Genomic DNA, 20,957 nt, shown 5'->3' with positions numbered 1-20,957 from the left:
CAAAAAGGATTCACGCCCACTTTTCCTCTGTCCAATGGGGAGCCAGCCAGAGGTAAAGGGTCGAAGGTGAAGGAGCGAGGCCCCGGGGGCTATAAAGGGCCGCGGTCGCTCGCCGGGAGTTGAGTTGGGAAGAGTCGGCGTTGAGTTGAGTTGGGAAGCCAGTCAAGAGAAGAGTCGGAGAAAGCAGCTGGACGGAGCTGTGGAGAGTTGGAGAGGTGGCGGCGGCGAAGGCAGTCGAGGGGGTGCTCGTGTCAGAGTCGGGGAGCTGCGGAGAGGAGAGGCCGGTAACGCGACCGGGGTCGTGGTGGAGACGCTCGTCGCGGGACCCGAGCCAGCGAGATATCCTCCTTCCCCCGAGCATCAACAACCCCCTCCTGTTTCCCCCCGCGCTGAGATAGTGTAAGAAGGGGGCCCCGTTCCCACCCCATACCAGGCAGTCCCAGCGAGGCCCGCGGAGTCGGGGCGCCACCGCCATTTTGCGGCTCATCACCAGACGGGTAGGCTCGACGGAGTCTCGGCCCCAGGCCCGTCTGCCCCCCTCATCGTGGAGGGTGGTCCCTTTTTCTTTTGCTTTGAGTATATGTGTTGTCGGCGCCATCTGTGAAGTAAAACTGTATAAGTGTTGCCGTGTGCTCGGTAGTCGGTGGTAGATCTGCATTGTGTTTTGCTTTTACATTTGCTTTTTGTGCATTATTGTGTGTTTCTTCTTCTTTTACATTTGCTTTTGGTGTATAATTGTATACGTGTGCAATCGCGAAATAAATGTGCTCTATGTTGAACTGTTTCTCCCGTTTCGCTTCGTCTTTTCTCGAATTGAATCTCCATCTTACTTCACGTAAAGGGTTGGTCGTGGGCTAAAACGCCCGATAATTAACACTGAACAACAAATTTCAAAAAAATTTTTTTACTGGAGATGTGTAAAGTGATTAAGACTAATTTGGGTACGCTGATTTCAAAAGTCATAACCGTTTTGCTGTATCACGTCAGGATTTTCAGGAACAGAAATATTCCCATTGCCTAGAAGTCAGGATTTCAATGAAATTTACATATGTCTTTAACATGTCTATTTCGTACAATTGTTGTTAACTTGTGTTATATTTCTTTCTTTCAGATAAAGATGAGTAGGCGTTCCTGTACCAATCATCCTGACAACTTCTGTTATGTCTGTGGTCGGTATACCAAAAAAGATCAACAGCGAAGTATATCTACAGCAGTGAAAATGAAGGCCACCTACTTTCACTACTTCGGGTGTAAGGTGGGGGACCAAGAACAGAGCTGGGCACCACACATCTGCTGCACAAGCTGTCACACAACCTTGACTCAGTGGTTGGTGGGCAAGCGCGCGAGCATGCCATTTGCGGTGCCCATGATATGGCGTGAGCCGCAGAATCATCATGATGATTGTTATTTCTGCTGCACAAGCATCGCCGGCTTCAACAAGAAGAATAAAGGTCACATCAAGTACGCTGACTGCGTCTCTGCTCGTAAACCTGTGCCTCATGATGACGAGAACCCTGTTCCAACACCTCCAGCTGATCAGAACATAGCTGTAAGCAGTGGTGAAGAGGATGGTGATGATGAACCTTTTGAACCCGACACTCAAGAATCACACCTTCTGAACCAGGGAGACTTAAATGATCTTGTAAGAGATCTCTCGCTGTCAAAGGCGAAGGCAGAGCTGCTTGGATCAAGGCTGCAGCAGTGGAATCTACTTGAACCTAACACCAAGATATCCTTGTTCAGAGCACGTCACAGAGACATGGCTGCGTTCTTTGTGATGGAAGACACGATGACATTCTGCAGTGACATCAACAGTCTGTTGAAAGAACTTGGGTGTGATCACGATCCTGCAGACTGGCGCCTCTTCATCGACTCGGGGAAGAACAGCTTGAAGGCTGTTTTGCTCCACAATGGCAACGAGAAACCATCAGTCCCACTGGCTCACGCGTTCGGCATGACAGAGACCTATGAGACTATGCGGCAGCTGCTTGATTCCATCAAGTACAATGACTTCAACTGGCACATCTGCGGAGACTTGAAAGTGGTGGCACTGTTGTTAGGGCTGCAGTCAGGCTACACAAAATACATGTGCTTCCTTTGTCTCTGGGATAGCAGAGACGACAAGAATCACTGGACGAAGAAAGATTGGGAAGAGCGAAAAGAGCATGTACCTGGTCGACACAACGTGAAGCATGTCGCCCTTGTCGACCCAGCCAAGGTTTTCCTTCCACCACTCCACATAAAGCTCGGCTTGATGAAAAGTTTTGTATGGGCAATGGATCTGAATGGGCGTGGGTTTTTATACCTCAAGGAAAAGTTTGGCAACACCTTGTCGGAGGCCAAGATCAAGGCTGGTGTCTTTGTTGGACCGCAAATCCGACAGATTATGAAGGACGAAACTTTTCCGACAACTCTAAACCCCAAAGAGCTGGCAGCGCGGAGGTGACGGACAACTTCTTGGGGAACGAGCGCGCAGACAACTATGAAGAAATAGTGCAGCAGCTGCTGGAGTCCTTCAGGAAACTTGGCTCCAGGATGTCCCTGAAAATCCATTTCCTACACCAGCACCTGAACTTCTTCCCTGACAACTTGGGAGCAGTCTCGGACGAGCACGGCGAGCGATTCCACCAAGAGATTTCACTCATGGAGACGCGTTACCAAGGGCGGCACAACCCGAACATGATGGGCGATTTCTGCTGGTTCCTGCATCGTGAAACTGACACAGAGCAGCACAAACGCAAAGCCAAATTCCTAAAGCATTTTTAATTACATTCTAGTGGAGTTTTTCTGTAATTTCTATAATTTTGAAGCATTCATGATGAAATAAATGAATAAATGAATTTTTGTAAATTTCATTGAAATCCTGACTTCTAGGCAATGGGAATATTTCTGTTACTGAAAATCCTGACGTGATACAGCAAAACTGTTATGATTTTTGAAATCAGCGTACCCAAATTAGTCTAAATCACTTTACACATCTCCAGTAAAAAATTTTTGTTGTTCAGTGTAATCGAACCGTCCAGGTTGACGATAACACCGCTCGGTTATCCCGATAGTATGGAACGGGTCGCTTAAAGTGGCCCGTGTCCGAAGTCGACCTGCGGCGAGGTGCGATCGCCCGGTCTACCCTCCGTGTGGGTACTTAGGTAGGTCGAATTTGGCGAATAACCCTATCCCACGCGGGGGGCCGATTGGCACGATCGTGGTGAGGCCGAAAGGCCCACCCGTGACTGGTTCCCGGCGTTAGTCCGAGAGGGTCACGACGGGATTGTCCGTCCGGTGGGCGACGTGCCGCGATTCGAGTTGCGTGGCCGTTCGCACGCCGGCGGGCGCGAATCCGCAACAATATATATGCCAAGTTTCAGGAAGTTTCGATGAAAACTGAAGGCTGTGAAACAAAAAAGTCCACAAGAAGAAGATGAAGAACAACAACATGAGTAAGACTTAGAGATCCTCCACGAGGATCTAAAAAAGTTTAGGTTACCAAAAACTGAAAAATAATGTAAATTTCAGAGTTATTAAAAAAGGCCCTTTTCAGGGAATAAGTAATAGGTGAGCAACTGCAGCTGTTCTGCAGCAATGGAAGAAAATTAAGCCTTGAAAGTTGATGCAAACAATTGAGAGGTGTCCCAACTTTTGTTGATTAGTTACAAACCCTCTGTCTGTATAAAAGCAGTGTTGGAACAGACTGTGTTGCTACACCCTCTGAAGCATTATTTGGACAATATTGCACTGCAGGAAGTAGTATATTGCTATCATAATGGCAAGAAAAAGACAATTAACAAAGGAAGACAGACAGACCATTATAACCCTTAAAAGTGTCGGTCTTTCCTTTCGAGAAATTGCAAAGAAGCCAAGGTGTCAGTGAGTACAGTTTCCTACACCAACAAAAGGCACTTGGAAACTGGAGGCAACTCTGACATGAAGAGGTCTGGCAGACCCAAAGCTACAACACAATCAGAAGGCAAGTTTCAGAGAGTCAACAGCTTGTGTGATAGGCGGCTCACAGGACAGCAGTTTCAAGCACAGCTTAACACTGGTCGAAGTAAGGAAGTCTCAGTTTCAACTGTGAAGAGAAGACTTTGAGCTGCAGGTTTGACAGGTCGAGTGGCAGTAAAAACAGCCATTGCTAAGATGGCAAAATAAGAAAAAGAGGCTTGCCTGGGCCATGAAGTGCCGCCAGTGGATTACTGAAAACTGGAAGAAGGTCTTATGGACCGATGAATCAAAATTTGAAATATTCGGTTCATCAAGCAGGGTTCTTGTACGCAGTCGAGTAGGCGAAAGGATGGTTCCTCAGTGTGTAACACCAACTGTAAAACATGGAGGAGGAAGCGTGATGATCTGGGGCAATTTTGCTGAATCCAGAGTTGGCGACTTGCACAGAGTGACTGGCACCCTGAACCAAAAGGGCTACCACAGCATTTTGCAGCGCCATGCAATACGCTCTGGTCTATGCCTAGTTGGGCAGGGGTTCAAGCTACAGTAAGATAACGATCCAAAACATACCACCAGGCTATGTCAGAACTACCTTAAAAGAAAAGAACAATACGGTCGGCTTCAAATCATGGAATGGCCAGCACAGTCTCCAGACTTAAACCTCATCGAGCTGGTTTGGGATGAACTGGACAGGAGGGTGAAAGCAAAGCAACCTACAGGTGCAACACATTTGTGGGAACTTCTGCAACAGTGTTGGGAAGAACTTTCCGAACAATATTTGATTTCCATTGTAGAAAGAATGCCACAAGTATGTTCGGCTGTTATATATGCAAAAGGTGGCGACTTTGATGACTCAAAAATTTAGATTACATTTTGTTCAACAAAACGATTCCATTATTTCTTTTTTACCTGCAATTGTTTATTTGTTCGATGCTTTAATTTCAGAGTACATTGAAACATTAAACTGATTAAATTTCAGTAAAAACTGGAAAAATGGGGGTGTTCTAAAACTTTTGACCGGTAGTGTACATATTTTGGGGGGCAACCCCCTTTAAATCCCCTTAGAGCAATTTTTTCTAATGTCGTGAACAAACTTTGGTACATTATGTGTCATGATTGGTACATCATGGTACATCATGAATGTTGTCGTGAAGCTTCATCTGAACTGTGTGTGGCGTTTACGAAGAAAGAAAATCTCTTTGAGGAGGCAACCCACCCCAACTTTGTAGACCCCTTCAGACCCTGGTTTTTTATGCCATCATGGGTGATGAAGGTTGTGGTCAAATTTCATTGAAATCATGTGTGAAGTTTCTAAGAAGAAGTTACAAGTATTTGTGGATGGAGGGATGACGAGTCATCCCAGAAGCTCCCTGGAACTACTTTACAGGTGAGATTAAAAAAAAAAACATCCCTGGGAATATTATTACAAACAAACTACAGTTGGAAACTGTGCGGGGCTCAGCGACGATCCTGAAGAGAGCCCTCGGCACAAAACCTTGAGTTCAGAAAACTGCACAGCTTGGTCCATGAATCGGGACCCCTTACTGAAATGAAGGTGGATGCTTTGAACCTGCCCTGGGAAGACTCCATTCCACATTCTGAAACCAGCATATGTAGATACCAATCAACGACACACACACACACACACACACACACACACACACACACACACACACACACACACACACACACACACACACACACATACACACGACGGTGGATACTTTGAGACCTGGGAGGGATCCGTTCCACCTTCTGAAACCCGCATATACAAACAAAAATCACAACTTTGTCCATGAATCGTGACCCCTTCCTGAAATGAAGGTGGATACTTTGAGCCCGACCTGGGAAGCTAACGGTAAAACTATAGGGGGAGGGAAAAAATAAGGGGGAAGAGGGAGAGAGGGCTTCATCTTTTAACACACTGCAGGTGTGGCCCTCAACTCATCAGCAGGAAGGTCCTGCACAAACAAGACGCTGTTAGGGGGGGGGGGGGCTTCAGGCTGTGGTGTCTGCAATCCAAAACAAGTCACCGACCTCACAACTTCTTTGCCCCCCCCTCAACTTCTCGGCCCCCAGCAGCCAAACAGCTCCATTGCTGGACGTCCCACCGGGAGGGTCTCCACAACAGGCTTTCATAGCCTCCATCACTCTTGGCCTCTCCCCGGTCAAGGGTCTCCTACCCAATGGACGCCCCCACAGATCCTCCTCCAACGGCCCCCGAGCTCCAGACACCACCGACTGCCAAGGATGAGTTACATCAGGAGGGGCTGCAGTCACCGCTCCTCTCGAGTGTCATCCATACCTGCAGACACACACACCTTCCCCACCCACAAAACCCCAAATGTCACTCCCTCCCCGCTGCCAAATAATTCTCCACCACCTGCAATACATGCTACGGTGCAGCTACCCTTCCATTGCCTGCACACACCCAATAATCACAACCACTCAAAGAAAACAATTCGTTACTCACCATACACATCACATTTTAACCCTTTCCACCTGATCCACATGCTTGGCTCTCATGGCTATTGCTGCCCATCACCCATACCAATTCCCAAACTCACCTGCATTCCTCAAATAGCAAAGCATGGTGAGTCATGACAATTGGGAAAGGGTAAATTTCACACAAATCCAAATCGCCACTGGGGAGCACATTCAATACCAGCAGCGCCTGCTGCAGCCATTCTTCCGATGAAACTCATGCCAATTAAAACTCAGGGCTCTCTTCCCAAACGGAGAGCCCATAAATCATGGTGGACCATCTGTGGAAGGTGATGTGGGCCTCTCCAGACCTTTTCCAAACACTCCATAACTTTTCACAGATGATTCGGTCGTTGTCCAGTGGGCTGTACTCATACTCTGTCCATACGGATCGACCTGCATCCATAGATCAGTGTAGAATGGCAGGTCTGCACATGTTGACTGCCCCAGAGCCTCAGGGAGAGGCTACCAGGCTGCATGCCTGGGCGGTCACCTCGTCAGGCCTTACTGGCCCTCTGTGGTGCTGCCACAAAAGCGCAACCCGCAACACCTCCCCCTCGTAGTTCTCATGGTACACCATGAGACGGAACCACCTCAGACCCCAGAGGTCTCTACCCCTTACAGGGTCTGGTGACCCCACCACCATAAGACACTCGCTCAGACAGCACCCCGATGGACAAGAGATGCCACATTCCACCAGACTCCCTGTGGGGCGAGGGTCGTGTCACAGCACCCGTGGTCGGGTCCCAAGTCCAAATCTTGTCATTGCAGTTACCCAGCTGCCTGGAAAAACCCAATATTCAAGGGGGACAATTTCCCATGAGGCGGACGCCCGAAACCCCACCCAGTCCGAATTCTGTTGCTTGGGGGGCAACTCCCACCAAGGCTGCTCCAAAATGAATTGCCATTTTAATATTTAAATTCACAGCCTCATGTTCCAAAACGCAGCTACATATAATCCCATTAATGGCAGGCTTTTCTGCTCCCTCCTGCTGCCTTTACTGGCCTCGAGCCTCCCACTCTCCCAACTTTTCTCCATTGTCATGAGTCACCAGCTGCTCATGACTCACAGCTCCCACCTCTGCATTCGCTGGACAAAAAAATTTCAAACCCAATCGGGGCTACAACTGACACAGGCTCACAGTGGCCTGTCTCTTTTTCAATGCCCGAACACTCAACTTTTTCCTTCTTACCCGCTGCCCTGTGGTTGCGAACACGCACCCTGTGTACCATGGGTCGACAACCCCAGGCCCCGAGTCGACCCCAACAGGGTCCATCCCGAACATCCCAGGAACCGGTACGATCTCCGCCAACATCTGCTCATGTACGACGATGGACGCAGCCTCGCTTTCCAGTGCAAGCCTAGAACCACACACCAGTGGCCCCACCTCGCACACACCGCGAACAAGCTCGCCCGTTTCCACACACGTCACAGGCTCAGACACCTGGCTCACCGTCTCAGGTTCGGACACCTGCACCTACCTCGGAGCCAGCACAGCGTCACACCCCGATGGTCCCCAGCATGCCGGAAGAACCTCTGCCTTGTCTAATGAGAACCATACCGCAAACCACGGATGTCACCTCACACACCATGGAGCCCAACCTTCCTCCCTCTGTATTCCTCGTCTCATGGATGGCCTCTTTCTAGGCCAGAGCGACATGCACACAAGTTCGATGTTCTTCGAGTCAATAATTATTAATCAAACATGTCCCCTCCTGTGCCCCAAAGTTAAAGCAACCTGCCATTCCATCAATTAGTGCTTCCATTTTATTCATGTGTTCATCAATTTTATTTTCAAACCTCACCCCCAAATCACTTTTTATCTCAATCATTTCATTCCTCATTTGTTCACCAATTTTATCCATTACATCTCTCAGGTCATCCATTCTCCGTGAATTTTCCTAACATGGCCAAGATGGACATCGCACCCGCTTCCTGGCTCGATCACTCAAGAATGAGGGAGGTTCCAACCCAATGCTCTTCACTAATCCCCAACCCCCGCTCGCCTCTTTCATCCTTTCTGCTTCCGCATAACACCAAATCTTGCACGTCTGCAATTTTGTGCAGCGGTCTTCTTCCCGTGTGCTTAGGAAATTAAAATAAAAAAAGTCTTTTTAAATTTGTCGTGTGATCCCTTACGCTCTCCTAACACCAATCAACTATAAATTTAGAAGGTTCAAACATTCCACTTCTGACACCAATGTAGCATCAAGGTTCGAGTCCTGCACTCCTGAGGGAGTTAAGGGGTTCGAAAAAAAATATCCCACTTCTGACACCAATGTAGCATCAATGGCTCAATGGCTAATGGTGAGCTCATTGTGCCAGGAGGTTTAAAATTCCACGATGTACCGAATGGTTTTAACTCCTGTGGAGACGTTACAAATTATGGCAGACTGTGCACGTGCAATTGTGAAGAGAAACATGAGAAGCTCTTTTAAAAGCAATGGGTTTATTCCCGAAACAAATAAGGGAAGATTAACTGGCTGAGGGATATGGCGGCAGGTCATGGTGGGGAAGAAAGGGGGAACATGGAATCGATAATAAATAATTATATACAATGAGAATAAAAGAAATCTGAAGAAACCAAGGCACCTCACTCTGGACTCAATCACAGACAAGAAAGGGACAAAAACCAGGTGGCTTTAGCTGCTGGTGGACGAGCAGGCAATTGTGAGGTGAGCAGACGATGGGAAGACGAACAGGCAATGAGGAGGGATGAGGTGATGGGCAGGATGACAAACAGGCAGCAGGCAGACAAACAGTCTCAGCATGAAGGTAGGCAAGCAGGACAATCTCCTCTGAGCAGTTCTCCTCGACCTGTTCTCCTCTGCCCTTTTCCCCTCAGAACTAATGATCCTTTCAGAACCCTGTCCTCCTCAGAACTCTGTCCTTCTCCGAGTCACTCTCCTTTTTTCCTCAGACTGATCCTTCCTGGAAGCACTGCCCCCATGCGATCTTAGGCATAGGGGTAACAAAAACTCCGCCCCTCAGAGGCCATCCAGGTTCCTCCCCAATTCTCTCTGGACTCACTCCACCCCTAAGAGGCGATCCAAGGCTCCGCCCTTCTCTTGCCTGGCAGAGCCACAAGCCACCCAATGTGACATTACAAAGGGGTTATACGCACAATTCTTCAACCATAATCCCAAATTATTACCACACACCACCCCCTCTGAATGGTGCACATTTAAACAAAACAATCTTTAAGCTGACGTGTCCCTACTTATTACATCGAGATTGGCCAACTACTCGTACACGGACGATGCTACTCTATACATTCCTATCTGCTCTCTGGAAATTCCCCCGCCCCCCCACCCCACCCCTCAAACCTGACACAATTGTTACATTGCAGGGGGTATGTGTGTTCGTTTAGGCTTTACCATTTTCCTGTAATCAGGGACCCATTATAGTGAAGTTGCCTTGTTATTATGAAAGCTGCGAGAGGGGCATAGTTGCCATATATATCACGTAGGAGAACCAGGTGAGTTGCTCGGCAGGGTAACGAGATCGGTGAACGCTAGATGTGTTGGCAGTCCGTGTTTGGGATGATAACCCCCACCCCCTCCCCGCTGATCACACTGGATAACAGGCAACCCCCGAGGGCATACCGTTATTAGCACAATGCAGGGCATCTCCTGATCGGTACAGGCAGCATCAATGTTATCACCATTTAGGTGGCGATGTGCTTCCACATTAGCAGGTGTCAGACCATGAGTAATGAATGTTCAGAGATGGGGTATGGGATAAAATCCTCTACATGTGCAGTCCTTTCTTTTCTCCCTTGGGCTGTGCTTCCTCCATTCTCTGTGTGCAGCCCACTGTTCTCCTTGGCTGCCCTACAAGTCATTTCCACCTTGCCCCACTGGATGCTTCACCTCTCTGCTAGGTGCTTCGGCTGTGGGCTGGTTCGTGCTGCTGTCTGGTCCATGCTATGAGCTGGAGATATTTTAATCTTCGGTATTGGTATTCTTTTAAAGGATATCGTTTGCCCCATCCCTCCAATTGTGCATGAATTATTGTGTGCTTGTGGTGCCATAGCTCCTTTATTGTATCAAGTGCTTTTGTTTAACTGCATTTATTTATTTATTAAACTCATTCATGGTTTCGGTCTGCCCTTCGTCTTGGTGTGTCTTGTATTCTCCATATTTGTTGTCGTGATCTCCTTTCAATAAACTGTTCTTCTGTAAGAACACTCGTCGTGTGATGACACGCCATTACAATCCTCACGCATGAAACCATTTCATATAATAGTAATAGATACATGATGAACACATGCCTCCTAACGTCCCACCAACTTGTGATAATATGTACAAGATGCAATGAGCAGAGAACTTGGAGATGATCAGATCAGAGCACAAACTATAGCCAGACAGGTGTGAGAAAAACAAACACTGGTACAGAGAATGACAGGTACCATATACAATAGGACAGAAAGAATACTTGTTGCTGAAGGGCACAGACATGACACCCACAAACAGTGTAATTGCAGTAAATATTGGAAGAAGACAAAGTCAAACATGTGAAAACCAAAACGGAAATGAAAGAGAAAGAAAATGAAAAAGTGTGGCACACAGAGTAAGTGAGGTGGAGGGGGAATTTTTGTGGCACACCTGGGTTGAGGAGGAAATTCCGCCATTTTGTGCACATGATAAACATATGGACAAATGTAAACCATGCGGAACAAGTAAATCGAAGCACGGTTCGTACTCAACGGCACAAGTCAAGAATACTTCTCCGAGCTTACATGTTCACTGTGGCAAGGCCTCTTGTTTGCAGTTGACATTCAGCTGGGAATTGGGAGGTTGGGGGGGTTAAAGTGCAGACAAGGTGCATTTAAAAAAAATCTAAGAAGGCAAAACTTCTGCTGTTGGAAAAGAGCGCCTTATCGCCAAGTGTAAGCCTCCTGATCGAATATAGATGATGTCATTACACCCAACACGACTCAAAATTGCATGATTCCCAGTGAACAGTTTAAATAACACATTGTGCACATATTCAGGTATAGAGGGACAAGGCAGAGGCAAATGGCTCTTCTGACATCTGATATGTTTAACAGATAAACCGCATTGGAACAAGCCGAATACTATGAATGACCCCGACGTTGAATGAAAGCTGATTACCAAATGATGTTGATACTTGGGCAGCCGATTACCAGACAATATAAAAACGCGTGAGGCCGCTCAAAGTAAACACCTCCATTGTCCAGAGAAATTTATTTCCAACGTCATCACATGGTTTTCAAACCCACGCTCACAGCCGTTAAATAAACACTCTGAATTCTTGTAAATCATGGCTTTCTACACAAAGTGTTGGTGTTCAACAGAAAGGACCCTTGGACCACCAAAAAGTTCAATCTCTCGCGAGATATGGCGAACCTGCATAAGGCGCCATGTTGCCTGCATAACGTCACATGACCCGCCAGCTCACGGTCCGATGAAATGTTTTAACAACATTTTAAAACGTCCGTTTTTCGCCAGAATTCTTTTGGATACTTGCAGAGCACGTCACCAAACATTCTAAAATATAAGCCGATATCGGATAGACGCTACCGATAAGCAGTCCACCAGGGGAACACAGTATGTACGAGGTCAAGCAGTGAACGGAAAGCATGTGGTGTTCCTTTCAATACCCAAGGGTAATTTGAATTTAATACATTTTCCTCATGAAAAGTATGTTTCTGCTCGGATTTTACGAAAATTATCTACGTTAAGACTGTAGCTACACCAACAGGTCCCAAAAGTGAAAACAGAAATCGAATAGATCTTAAAAGTCTCGTGAGGCGGCACGGAAGCCGATGGAAGCCGATGGAAGCCTCCCCTCGGTGAAATGCATTCCACACAGACCGAGGATACAAAACATTCAAATTTAACAAATCTTGATGCAACTGAGTGTCAATCAACCTTAACGAATGTGAAAAGTGAAAATAGGATTTAAATTGAAGTTTAAAAAACATAGCTCCGCAAAGCGGGCGTAACCCCTCAGCCCATGCATTGTAAAAGGAAGCAGTGATATCACGATGATGCAGTCAGTTAGAGCACGTTGGACGTCATATCGAAAATCAGACTTCAAGATGGCTGCCGTGGCGGCTCGTGAAAATCGCAGCGCGCCCATTTTCGAAAGGAACCTTCCTCTACTCAACCCCAACATACCCTGCAAAAATGGATTTAATTGGACAAGACGTTCTCCGCGAAATCGACGGAAACCAATTTCAAGATGGCTGCCATGGAGGCCACATTGAAAATCGCAGCACGTCCGTTTTCGAAAGGAACCTTCCTCTACTCAACCACAACACACCCTGCAAAAATGGATTTAATCGCACAAGGCATTCTCCTCGAAATCGACGGAAACCAAAAGTTGACAGACGGATGGACAACGCCTGTGACGACAATACCCCTTTTTCAGCCCAATTCGGTCTGAGGGGTAAAAACTAAACGCGTGAGGCTGAGTGGAAGCCAATGGAATCAAACAGCAACCGCTACCCACGTACAGTACACGACGTGCAAACGGTATAAAATGTGATTTTTACAAACTTTATGACAACCGAGTGTTAATCAACCTTAACGACTGTGAAAAGTGAAAACAGAATTAAAAAAAAATAATAAATAAAATTTGAAAACCCCTCCTATTGACAGTCAAACGTTAGGGTCACATGGGCTGAGCAGGACCAATCACAACAATGACGTAAATGTGAGGAGAATGAGAAAACAATTTGAAAACCCCTCCTATTGACAGTCAAACGTCAGGGTCACATGGGCTGAGCAGGACCAATCACAACAATGACGTAAATGTGAGGAGAATGAGAAAACAATTTGAAAACCCCTCCTATTGACAGTCAAACGTCGGGGTCACATGGGCTGAGCAGGACCAATCACAACAATGACGTAAATGTGAGGAGAATGAGAAAACAATTTGAAAGCCCCTCCTATTGACAGTCAAACGTCCGGGGTAATAAAAGAACTCACAAGCCCTTCTCAGGGTTCAGGCAAATGGACACAGATAAAGGAGCACAGCACCCAGCAAGCTGCTGACCATCATAATTCCTGCTGCGCAGTCGTTTTGACTTTATACCAAGACTGTAAGAGTAAAACATTACAATTTCAAAAGTAAGGCTTGTATTAGTCATTAGTGGAAGTAGAGTGATGGTCATTTCACAGTTTGGGCAGTGATGGCAATGAGCGATTTTCTAAAGGAATGTGTGTGGTTTTTCAGGAACAGCTGAAATGATTGAGGAGATGACGCGAGTACGGAATTCCTCGTCTTTGGCAGAATTTCGAGCAAGTGACTGCCTGGCTGGTGAGTGCCTGGCTGGTGACTGCCTGGCTGGTGAGTGCCTGGCTGGTGAGTGCCTGTCTGGTGACTGCCTGGCTGGTGAGTGCCTGGCTGGTGAGTGCCTGGCTGGTGAGTGCCAGGCTGGTGACTGCCTGGCTGGTGACTGCCTGGCTGGTGACTGCCTGGCTGGTGACTGCCTGGTTGGTGAGTGTGCTCCTCGGATTACACTCGGTTGCGCACACACAAGCGGTTGGAAAACGTCCGCTCCCCTTGGCCGTTAAAAACTTATTGACCCCCTGCCGCTGGCGCAGGCGAGCTGTGAGAGCATGCTCTTTGAGCTTGCTGTAGTAGTCAGAAAATTTGTTGTATAGGATCGATATCGGCAGACTGTTGAGGATAATACCCAGGGAGATGCAGGCGACACAAACCAACTGGCCAAGGACACTATCTGGGCACATGTCACCGTAACCCACTTGGGAGATGCTCACCTGGTGAGGAAAGGTCAAATAAAAAGGATACAAGATTTTATTGAGGAGGAAAAGGAGAAATAAATCTCTTTTAAACAATGCAGAAAAAGAAAGAAAGAAAGAAAAACAAAACAGGAGGATAAAGAAGGGGAAAATTAATTTCTCCTCAAAATATGAGATCAATTGATGACCTGTCGGGGCATGTATCGCCCTGGGTCCAGAACACACCCAATGGCACCAGACTTGGAGGTACCCGATCATCCCAGGCTTGAACCATTGTGAATTTGGAAAGGTTACTCTGAACCCTACTGTGTACATCACATGTACACACGTACACGCACACACATACACACATACACACCTCAAGGCTGCTGCTTGTATCATTGGATAGGGACGTGGCTATGCCGCTGATGCCGTACACAGGTGCTCATTTCACCAACCTCGGAAGGATGACAGGCGGAGTCAACCCCACCTGTTGTTGATTCAACGGTTAACAAGGCTCGAACTCAAGACCCTAAGGTACCAAGCCAACCACATCAACCGCTCAGCCAACTCCAGGTGTGGAATCTGATATCGGATCTTTATTATGCATAATCTACTCGACGATTTGCACAGTGGGGTAAGCCTGGTGTTGGCTTATTGGTTAAGGTGGCTAGCTTGGGATCCAAGGGTCCGAAGTTCGAGCCCTGTCAACCATTGAATTAACACCAGGTGGATTTACTTAGCCCGTCATCCTTCTGAGGTCAGTGTACCGCGGTAATAACCATTTGGGGGTAACCTGCGTCGGAGTGGCGACCCATCCAGGACTGTACTCCTTGCCAATGAAACTACCTCGACAGGTCGATGTGCCTTTATCGTTCAAAAAGGAATGCTGTGATATTATTATTATTATTATAATGGATCCCTGAAGTATGCTCCCATTCAGAGCCACTCCGCATTGTATCACTAAGCAAGTTCCCAATGCAGTAAGCTACTCCACCAGCTACGACGGTGCTTTACCAACCCAGTTAGACCAGAGCAAGAGAGTAAAAGAGGAGAGTAAGTTATATTACTACTTCAGCAGGTATTGGCAATGAACACCACCACATTGAAATACAAAAAAATTGAAATAGACTAGCCAGGAGACGACGATGGTTCGCGGGCATTACTGAACAATGCCACGATGGGTACAATTGAGTTAGTGGAAGCTTTTGAGGAAGCCCTTCCGTAAAAACCTCTCTTCCGTCAAAATTGACCAAATCAAATCGGATTTTTTATATGTTGTACTTATGGACATTACGCACAGCTTCTAGGAAATGAAATTGCAAGAAAAATTTAATAAAAAGTTCAAGTGGGCGTGGCTCCGCCCACAAGGGGCGTGGGACGCCCCTCATACAAAAAGACACGAGACCGTGATATCTAGCTTGTGTCCAAGTTTCATCAAGACCGCATCAAACGTCACGGAGCTATGCTCTGGAGAGAGTGACAGACAGACAGACAAGCCGGTAGGCGACGAGGGATTCACGAGGATCGAAGCGCTGGATACGATGCTTTTCATTCTGACCGATCCACCGACCAAGATTCATTGCCAAGACGTATTGGTTCACATACAATTGTTCCTCGACCTGGCAAGATTTTTCCAATTGCATATTTTGCCAACTGGCACTCCTCATAAAAAATGATGGTAAATGGACACCCTATTTTTGAAGGACTACCATTTGAAAAATAATCGGATTGCTGGTTTGTGCTGTGGAGCCTCACGTTGCAGACACACACACACACACACACACACACACACACACACACACACACACACACACACACACGCACACACACACACACACACACACACACACACACACACACACACACGCACACGGAAAACCTGATAAACTTCTCTCAATGCTCTTGTTTGACCACACCTCCTGACCCACACAATATTTTTCATAAGCCACGCCCACTTTCCTACACCACTCCCACTTTCCATAAGCCACGCCCACTTTCCAATGCCACTCCAACTTTCCCTAAGCTTCGCCCACTTTCCGAAGCTCCTCATAAAAATGACGGTGAAGAGACACCCGATTTTTGAAGGACTACCATTTGAAAAATAAAACCTCAATCAAAAATCGGCTCAAGTAAAATTTTCTAAATATCTCGAAGTGTTGAATTCCAAAGTCTCGTTTCTCCACATTCAAAACTGAAGGACAAGTATTGAAAATACTGTACGCTGTTTTTCGGCCGCTGCATAGCAATGGGTGGTTGCTGAGCAACGAAGTTCAAACGCGCACATTCCCAACAAATACTGCACATGTCGGCAAAGTTTCATCGAAATCGGTTTGCTGGTTTGTGCTGTGGAGCCTCGCGTTGCAGACATGTGCGCGTGCGCGCGCGCGCACGCACGCACGCACGCACACACACACACACACACACACACACACACACACACACACACACACACACACACCCTGACAATGAGGGATATCTAGCATATATAGTGAATCCAACACACAGACACAACGAAAATAGTGGTCACTGCTGGCGCCCGCGAACCAAAAATGGTTCTACTGTAGGTTGCCGAGTTGATATTCACATTGAATATTGTTTGTACAGAGCGGCCACAAAGTCCCTTTGCACGCAGTTAGAATTACCTCCACCACTTCAGGTGAAGGAGGTTATGTTTTCACCCCTTTCTGTCTCTTTGTCTGTGTACAGGATATCTCAAAAAGTTGTGGACGGATTCAGACGAAACTTGGTGGACAAGTTGGGCACGTTGTGACAAGGATGAATCGATTCGACTTTGGTGAAGATCCAAATCCAGATATGGATACGGTGAATATTTAATTTTTTTTAAGTGATTCTTCACCATTGAGAGATATGGCCAAAAACGATATAGTACTGGAAAGCATGATATTTCAAAAATGTATTGGGCCCGACGTGTCCTCGTGGATCAGGCATTACGTGGCGGAGGTATGCGCTCGATCGCGTGCCCTTCGAGTTTAGTTAGAATTTATCTGCATGCTTCCCTCCATTCTCCACACAAATTTGAATTTTTCTCCATGTTCTTTTGGACCTTTTCCATGTTGAGGGTTGGAGGTCATAAAAGCAGCCCCTGGCAGCTGTTGATCGGTGATGAGAAATTTCCTCTTTCACAAGGCCCCAAAGTGAGTTGTCACATGTTCAGTCCAGACTTCGAGGAGGCCACACTATCTCAGATCCACGTCCAATCCATCATCCACTGAATTTATCGTCGAGATATTCTCGAACTGCGAGAGCATAACGTGCGGTGCACCATCTTGTTGCAGGATAGCTGATTGACAGTTTAAGACCCCAAAATAGCTGCCAGGGGCTGTTTTTATCACATCCAACCCTCAACATGGGAGATGTCTGGAAGAACATGGAGAAAAATTCAAATGTGTGTAGATAAGACAATGGAGGGAAGCATACAGATAAATTCTAACCGTGCACAAGGACTTTGTGGCCGCTTTGTACATTGAACAAACTGTAGCTTAATGCATGTCTACTTGGGCTGAATTGTGCTTTCCTGCAATATAATAAACTCTCTCACTGTGAAGAAATGATTGGTTAGACTGTGTTACAGGTAATGTTGTGATTTTGTCACGTCAACCTACAGTGGCCCACCACCAACAGGTGGGGATACTCGAAAACTTCGTTCCTCGTCTCTCGTGCTCCGCTGCATACACCAATGCGGAGAAGATAAAGATCCCCATGGTGATGAAAAGGAAGAGGCAACCGACCTGCTGTGAACACTGGCGCAAAGTGAAGCCAAAGGCACGCATACCCGTGGAGTGACGCGCCAGCTTGAGGATCCGAAAGATTCTCATGAGACGAATGATCTTCAGCACTTGTCCAAGCTTACCAACTCGGCCCACCGTGCGCACTTCGTCATCAAACTCTTGCACGTCGGCGTCTTCTGCCACCCATTCAAACAATAATTGGATGTAGAATGGCAGAATAGCGAGCAGGTCGACGGCATTGAGCGCACCACGTAGGAAGCGGCGCAGATTTGGCGTAGAAATGATCCGACCCAGGTACTCTGCAGTGAAGAATGCTATGCACACAGACTCAAAGGACTCCACTATGCCGTGGCCAGTGGTCGAAAATGTAGGTGAGGTCCCGAACTCTTCGGTTGTATTCAAGGTCATGGCAACCAGCGAAATGAGCACAAAAATGGTCGAAACCACAGACATGAGCTTTGCAGTGAACGAGGAAAGAGGTTTCTCCAGGAGAGACCAAAGCATGTGCCGTGCTGTGCTGTAGCGCATGGTGCGAAAGGCACTTTCTTCTTCTTCTTCACCATCCTTAAGTTCTGCTTCAAGTTCCCGCTGCACCTGCAGGTAATCGTCCATCGCGTCTCGTCGCTCTTCAAACAGGATGCGGCAGCAGTGCCGTGCGGAATGGAGACGGACACCCCAGTATTCTATCTCCTCAATGAGCTGTCTGGGACAGAGCGCATCACGCAACCACAGGACACCAGAGTGATAAAACCCAAACACGTATGTAAATATTTCTGGGTCTCGGTCGAAGAACAACTCATTGCTATCCACAGAGTAGTCATCGCACAGCTCAAGGCAGTGTGACAGCTCTGCGCATGTGGCAATGCAGCCGAGACGAGTCTGTGGGAAGCGGGCAGCGAGTTGCCTGGACAAATAAAAGTGTCGACCTCCAACATTCAAGTGCAATAGCGTCGAGTAAGATGTGGAGTTTTCCAGCTGTTGAGGCTCTTTTTTCCCCCCATCATCCTTGTACTCCTCTTGCTCTTCATAGCGCTCAGACATCTCCTCAACATCACAGCAATATGGAATCTCCTGCACGTACCTCCAGTCCTTGGGCCAATGATCCTGCGCATCATGGCACAGCATGTCATCCTTAAACAGCCAGTCGAGACCGAGCTGGGACTGCAAGTTGAAGTGACGACTTGGTTCAGTGTGCTCCGAGGACAAGACGTGCGCCATTTCCTTTCCACGGTACAACCTTTGTAACCTGCTCCTGCTGGGATTGTTGGTTGCTCACACCTGAACTGTTCCTCCTACGGATTTAGTGTGCATTTATGCAGAGGGCAACAGAGAAGTTAATCACACCATATAATCTTCTTAAACCTTGATGAGTTTCTGGCTTATAGCCTTCAAATAACACCATGCATTGCACTGTACTTCGACTATTATTATTTTCTTTTTTGGTGCCAACAAAATTGGAGGAGGTGGGAGGAATGAATAAAATAACAAGCCAGTGTGTGTAATATCAAACAAAAAGAATCGTTGAATTAGAAGTGCTTGTTCCCACCTGTGGAACCAACTTCCACATACTCTTCAACCTCATTCTTCCCTCCAAGTATTCAAGACAGCTGTTCACCACCATCTCAGATTATCCTCCATCCAAAACCATCATTTTTTCCTACCTTCGTAACCCCCACTTCCTCCTCCCTCCTCTCCCAAGCCCACCTTTTCCAAACTTAGTTTTTCCTTCCTGAGAGTTAATTACCTCCACCACTGAAGGTGAATGGAAATTGTGTTTTCACCCCTTGTCTGTCTGTGAACAGGATAGCTCAAAAAGTGATGGACAGATTTGGATGAAACTGGGTGGACAGGTTGGGTGCGCGACACGGACGAATTGAATAGATTTTGGTGAAGATCCGGATGCAGATCCGGTCTATCAGTGGGTTACAAAAAGTAAACTCCTCAGGACTTTTAAGTAGCTTGAGCATTGATGGGTGATTGTATGCATGCGTATGGAGTGCTGTTGGTGGGGGTCTCGTCAAGGGTGTTGTGTGGTTGATGTGTTTTTAACCAAGTCCATGCCCCCTCCCCTTGAGGAAAAAAAATACAACTACCAAAAAACACCAGTAATAATAATAATGAATATTATTATGATTAAAATGTTTGTTTTTTTTCATTTTCTTCTTTTGATATTGTGTTGGTAAATTGGTGGTGTTGATGTGGTGCAGGCATGATGGGCTGAATGTGCTCCACCTGTGTCTGGTTCTTTCCTTTTTACAGCGCGTGCGCTGTATACAATTGCACCGAGTTTGAAATGTCCCCGGCGTCGTCTACCACGTCTCTGGTGGGTCCGGTGTCCCCCCCCCCCCCCCACTTGCCTCAACACAGCCAATGACGGCCGTCCGGTAGATGCAGTGCATAACCTCGACGGAAATGGTAACAATTGATGGAAATACCCGAGTATTTCAATGGAAATTTGTGAAACTAATGTGTTATATATGTGAAAAACATTTAATTTTTTTAACATCATAGGAGTCTGATGAGTAACACCATTCTTACAAGGAACTTCAGAGGGACGTTGAACTGTCGTCTCGTCTGCCGGCAAAAGTTGGTGGCCATGAACGATCCAACTGTGCCAAAGAGGGAAAAGGGGAGAACGGTCCATGTAAACACGAGAACCATGACACGAAGCAGATGAAGAAACAGAGCACGGTAGAGACATGCAGAGACGAGGAGCATGACGGGTTACAACATAGGTTTTCCAGAATCAGACGGTCGAAGAAGAACGTGCCATTTGCGTGAAAACCACCAAATGAACTTGGCCATGATGGATATTTATAAAAGAGAATCTGAAAAGATTGTGACAGTTTGTGAATGAGAAAGTTAAAAGGAGAAATTGAAAATGATCCTTGGAGAGGAGAGATAGAACTTGTACTGAAAACGAGGACGACAAAGCGGAGGTGTTCAATGAAGCTTTCCAGAGTGGTTTTCTCCATGGAGAACCCCAATAACATCCCCATTCCTGACTGTGGTCTGACGATCAAACACTTACGGTTCAAAGCCTCCTCTCCCTCTCGCTTCTTCCAG

The 20,957-nt window shown here is 46.9% G+C and overlaps 1 protein-coding gene and 1 long non-coding RNA gene across 2 annotated transcripts; one reads left to right on the top strand and one right to left on the bottom strand.

The window, feature by feature from the left end:
- Positions 1–11,620: 11,620 nt before the first annotated feature.
- On the bottom strand, positions 11,621–19,285 carry LOC147016652 (potassium voltage-gated channel subfamily V member 2-like). Its single transcript, XM_085845530.1, has 2 exons — positions 17,766–19,285; positions 11,621–14,178 (listed from the first exon to the last, which is right to left on the bottom strand). The coding sequence occupies exons 1-2, from the start codon at positions 19,107–19,109 to the stop codon at positions 13,627–13,629; spliced, it is 1,896 nt and encodes a 631-aa protein (XP_085701656.1). The 5' UTR covers positions 19,110–19,285; the 3' UTR covers positions 11,621–13,626.
- Positions 13,371–17,340, top strand: LOC147016653 (uncharacterized). The gene is made up of 3 exons (XR_015049142.1): positions 13,371–13,524; positions 13,631–13,714; positions 16,849–17,340. It is a non-coding gene; the product is annotated as an uncharacterized LOC147016653 (long non-coding RNA).
- Positions 19,286–20,957: the final 1,672 nt, after the last annotated feature.

This window comes from Eptatretus burgeri, chromosome 11, assembly GCF_056783735.1.
Source record: "Eptatretus burgeri isolate ZD-2024b chromosome 11, Ebu_testis_v1, whole genome shotgun sequence".
NCBI lineage: Eukaryota > Metazoa > Chordata > Myxini > Myxiniformes > Myxinidae > Eptatretus > Eptatretus burgeri.
The sequence above is the reverse complement of the archived record's forward strand: the minus strand, read 5'-3'. Positions and strand labels throughout refer to the sequence as shown.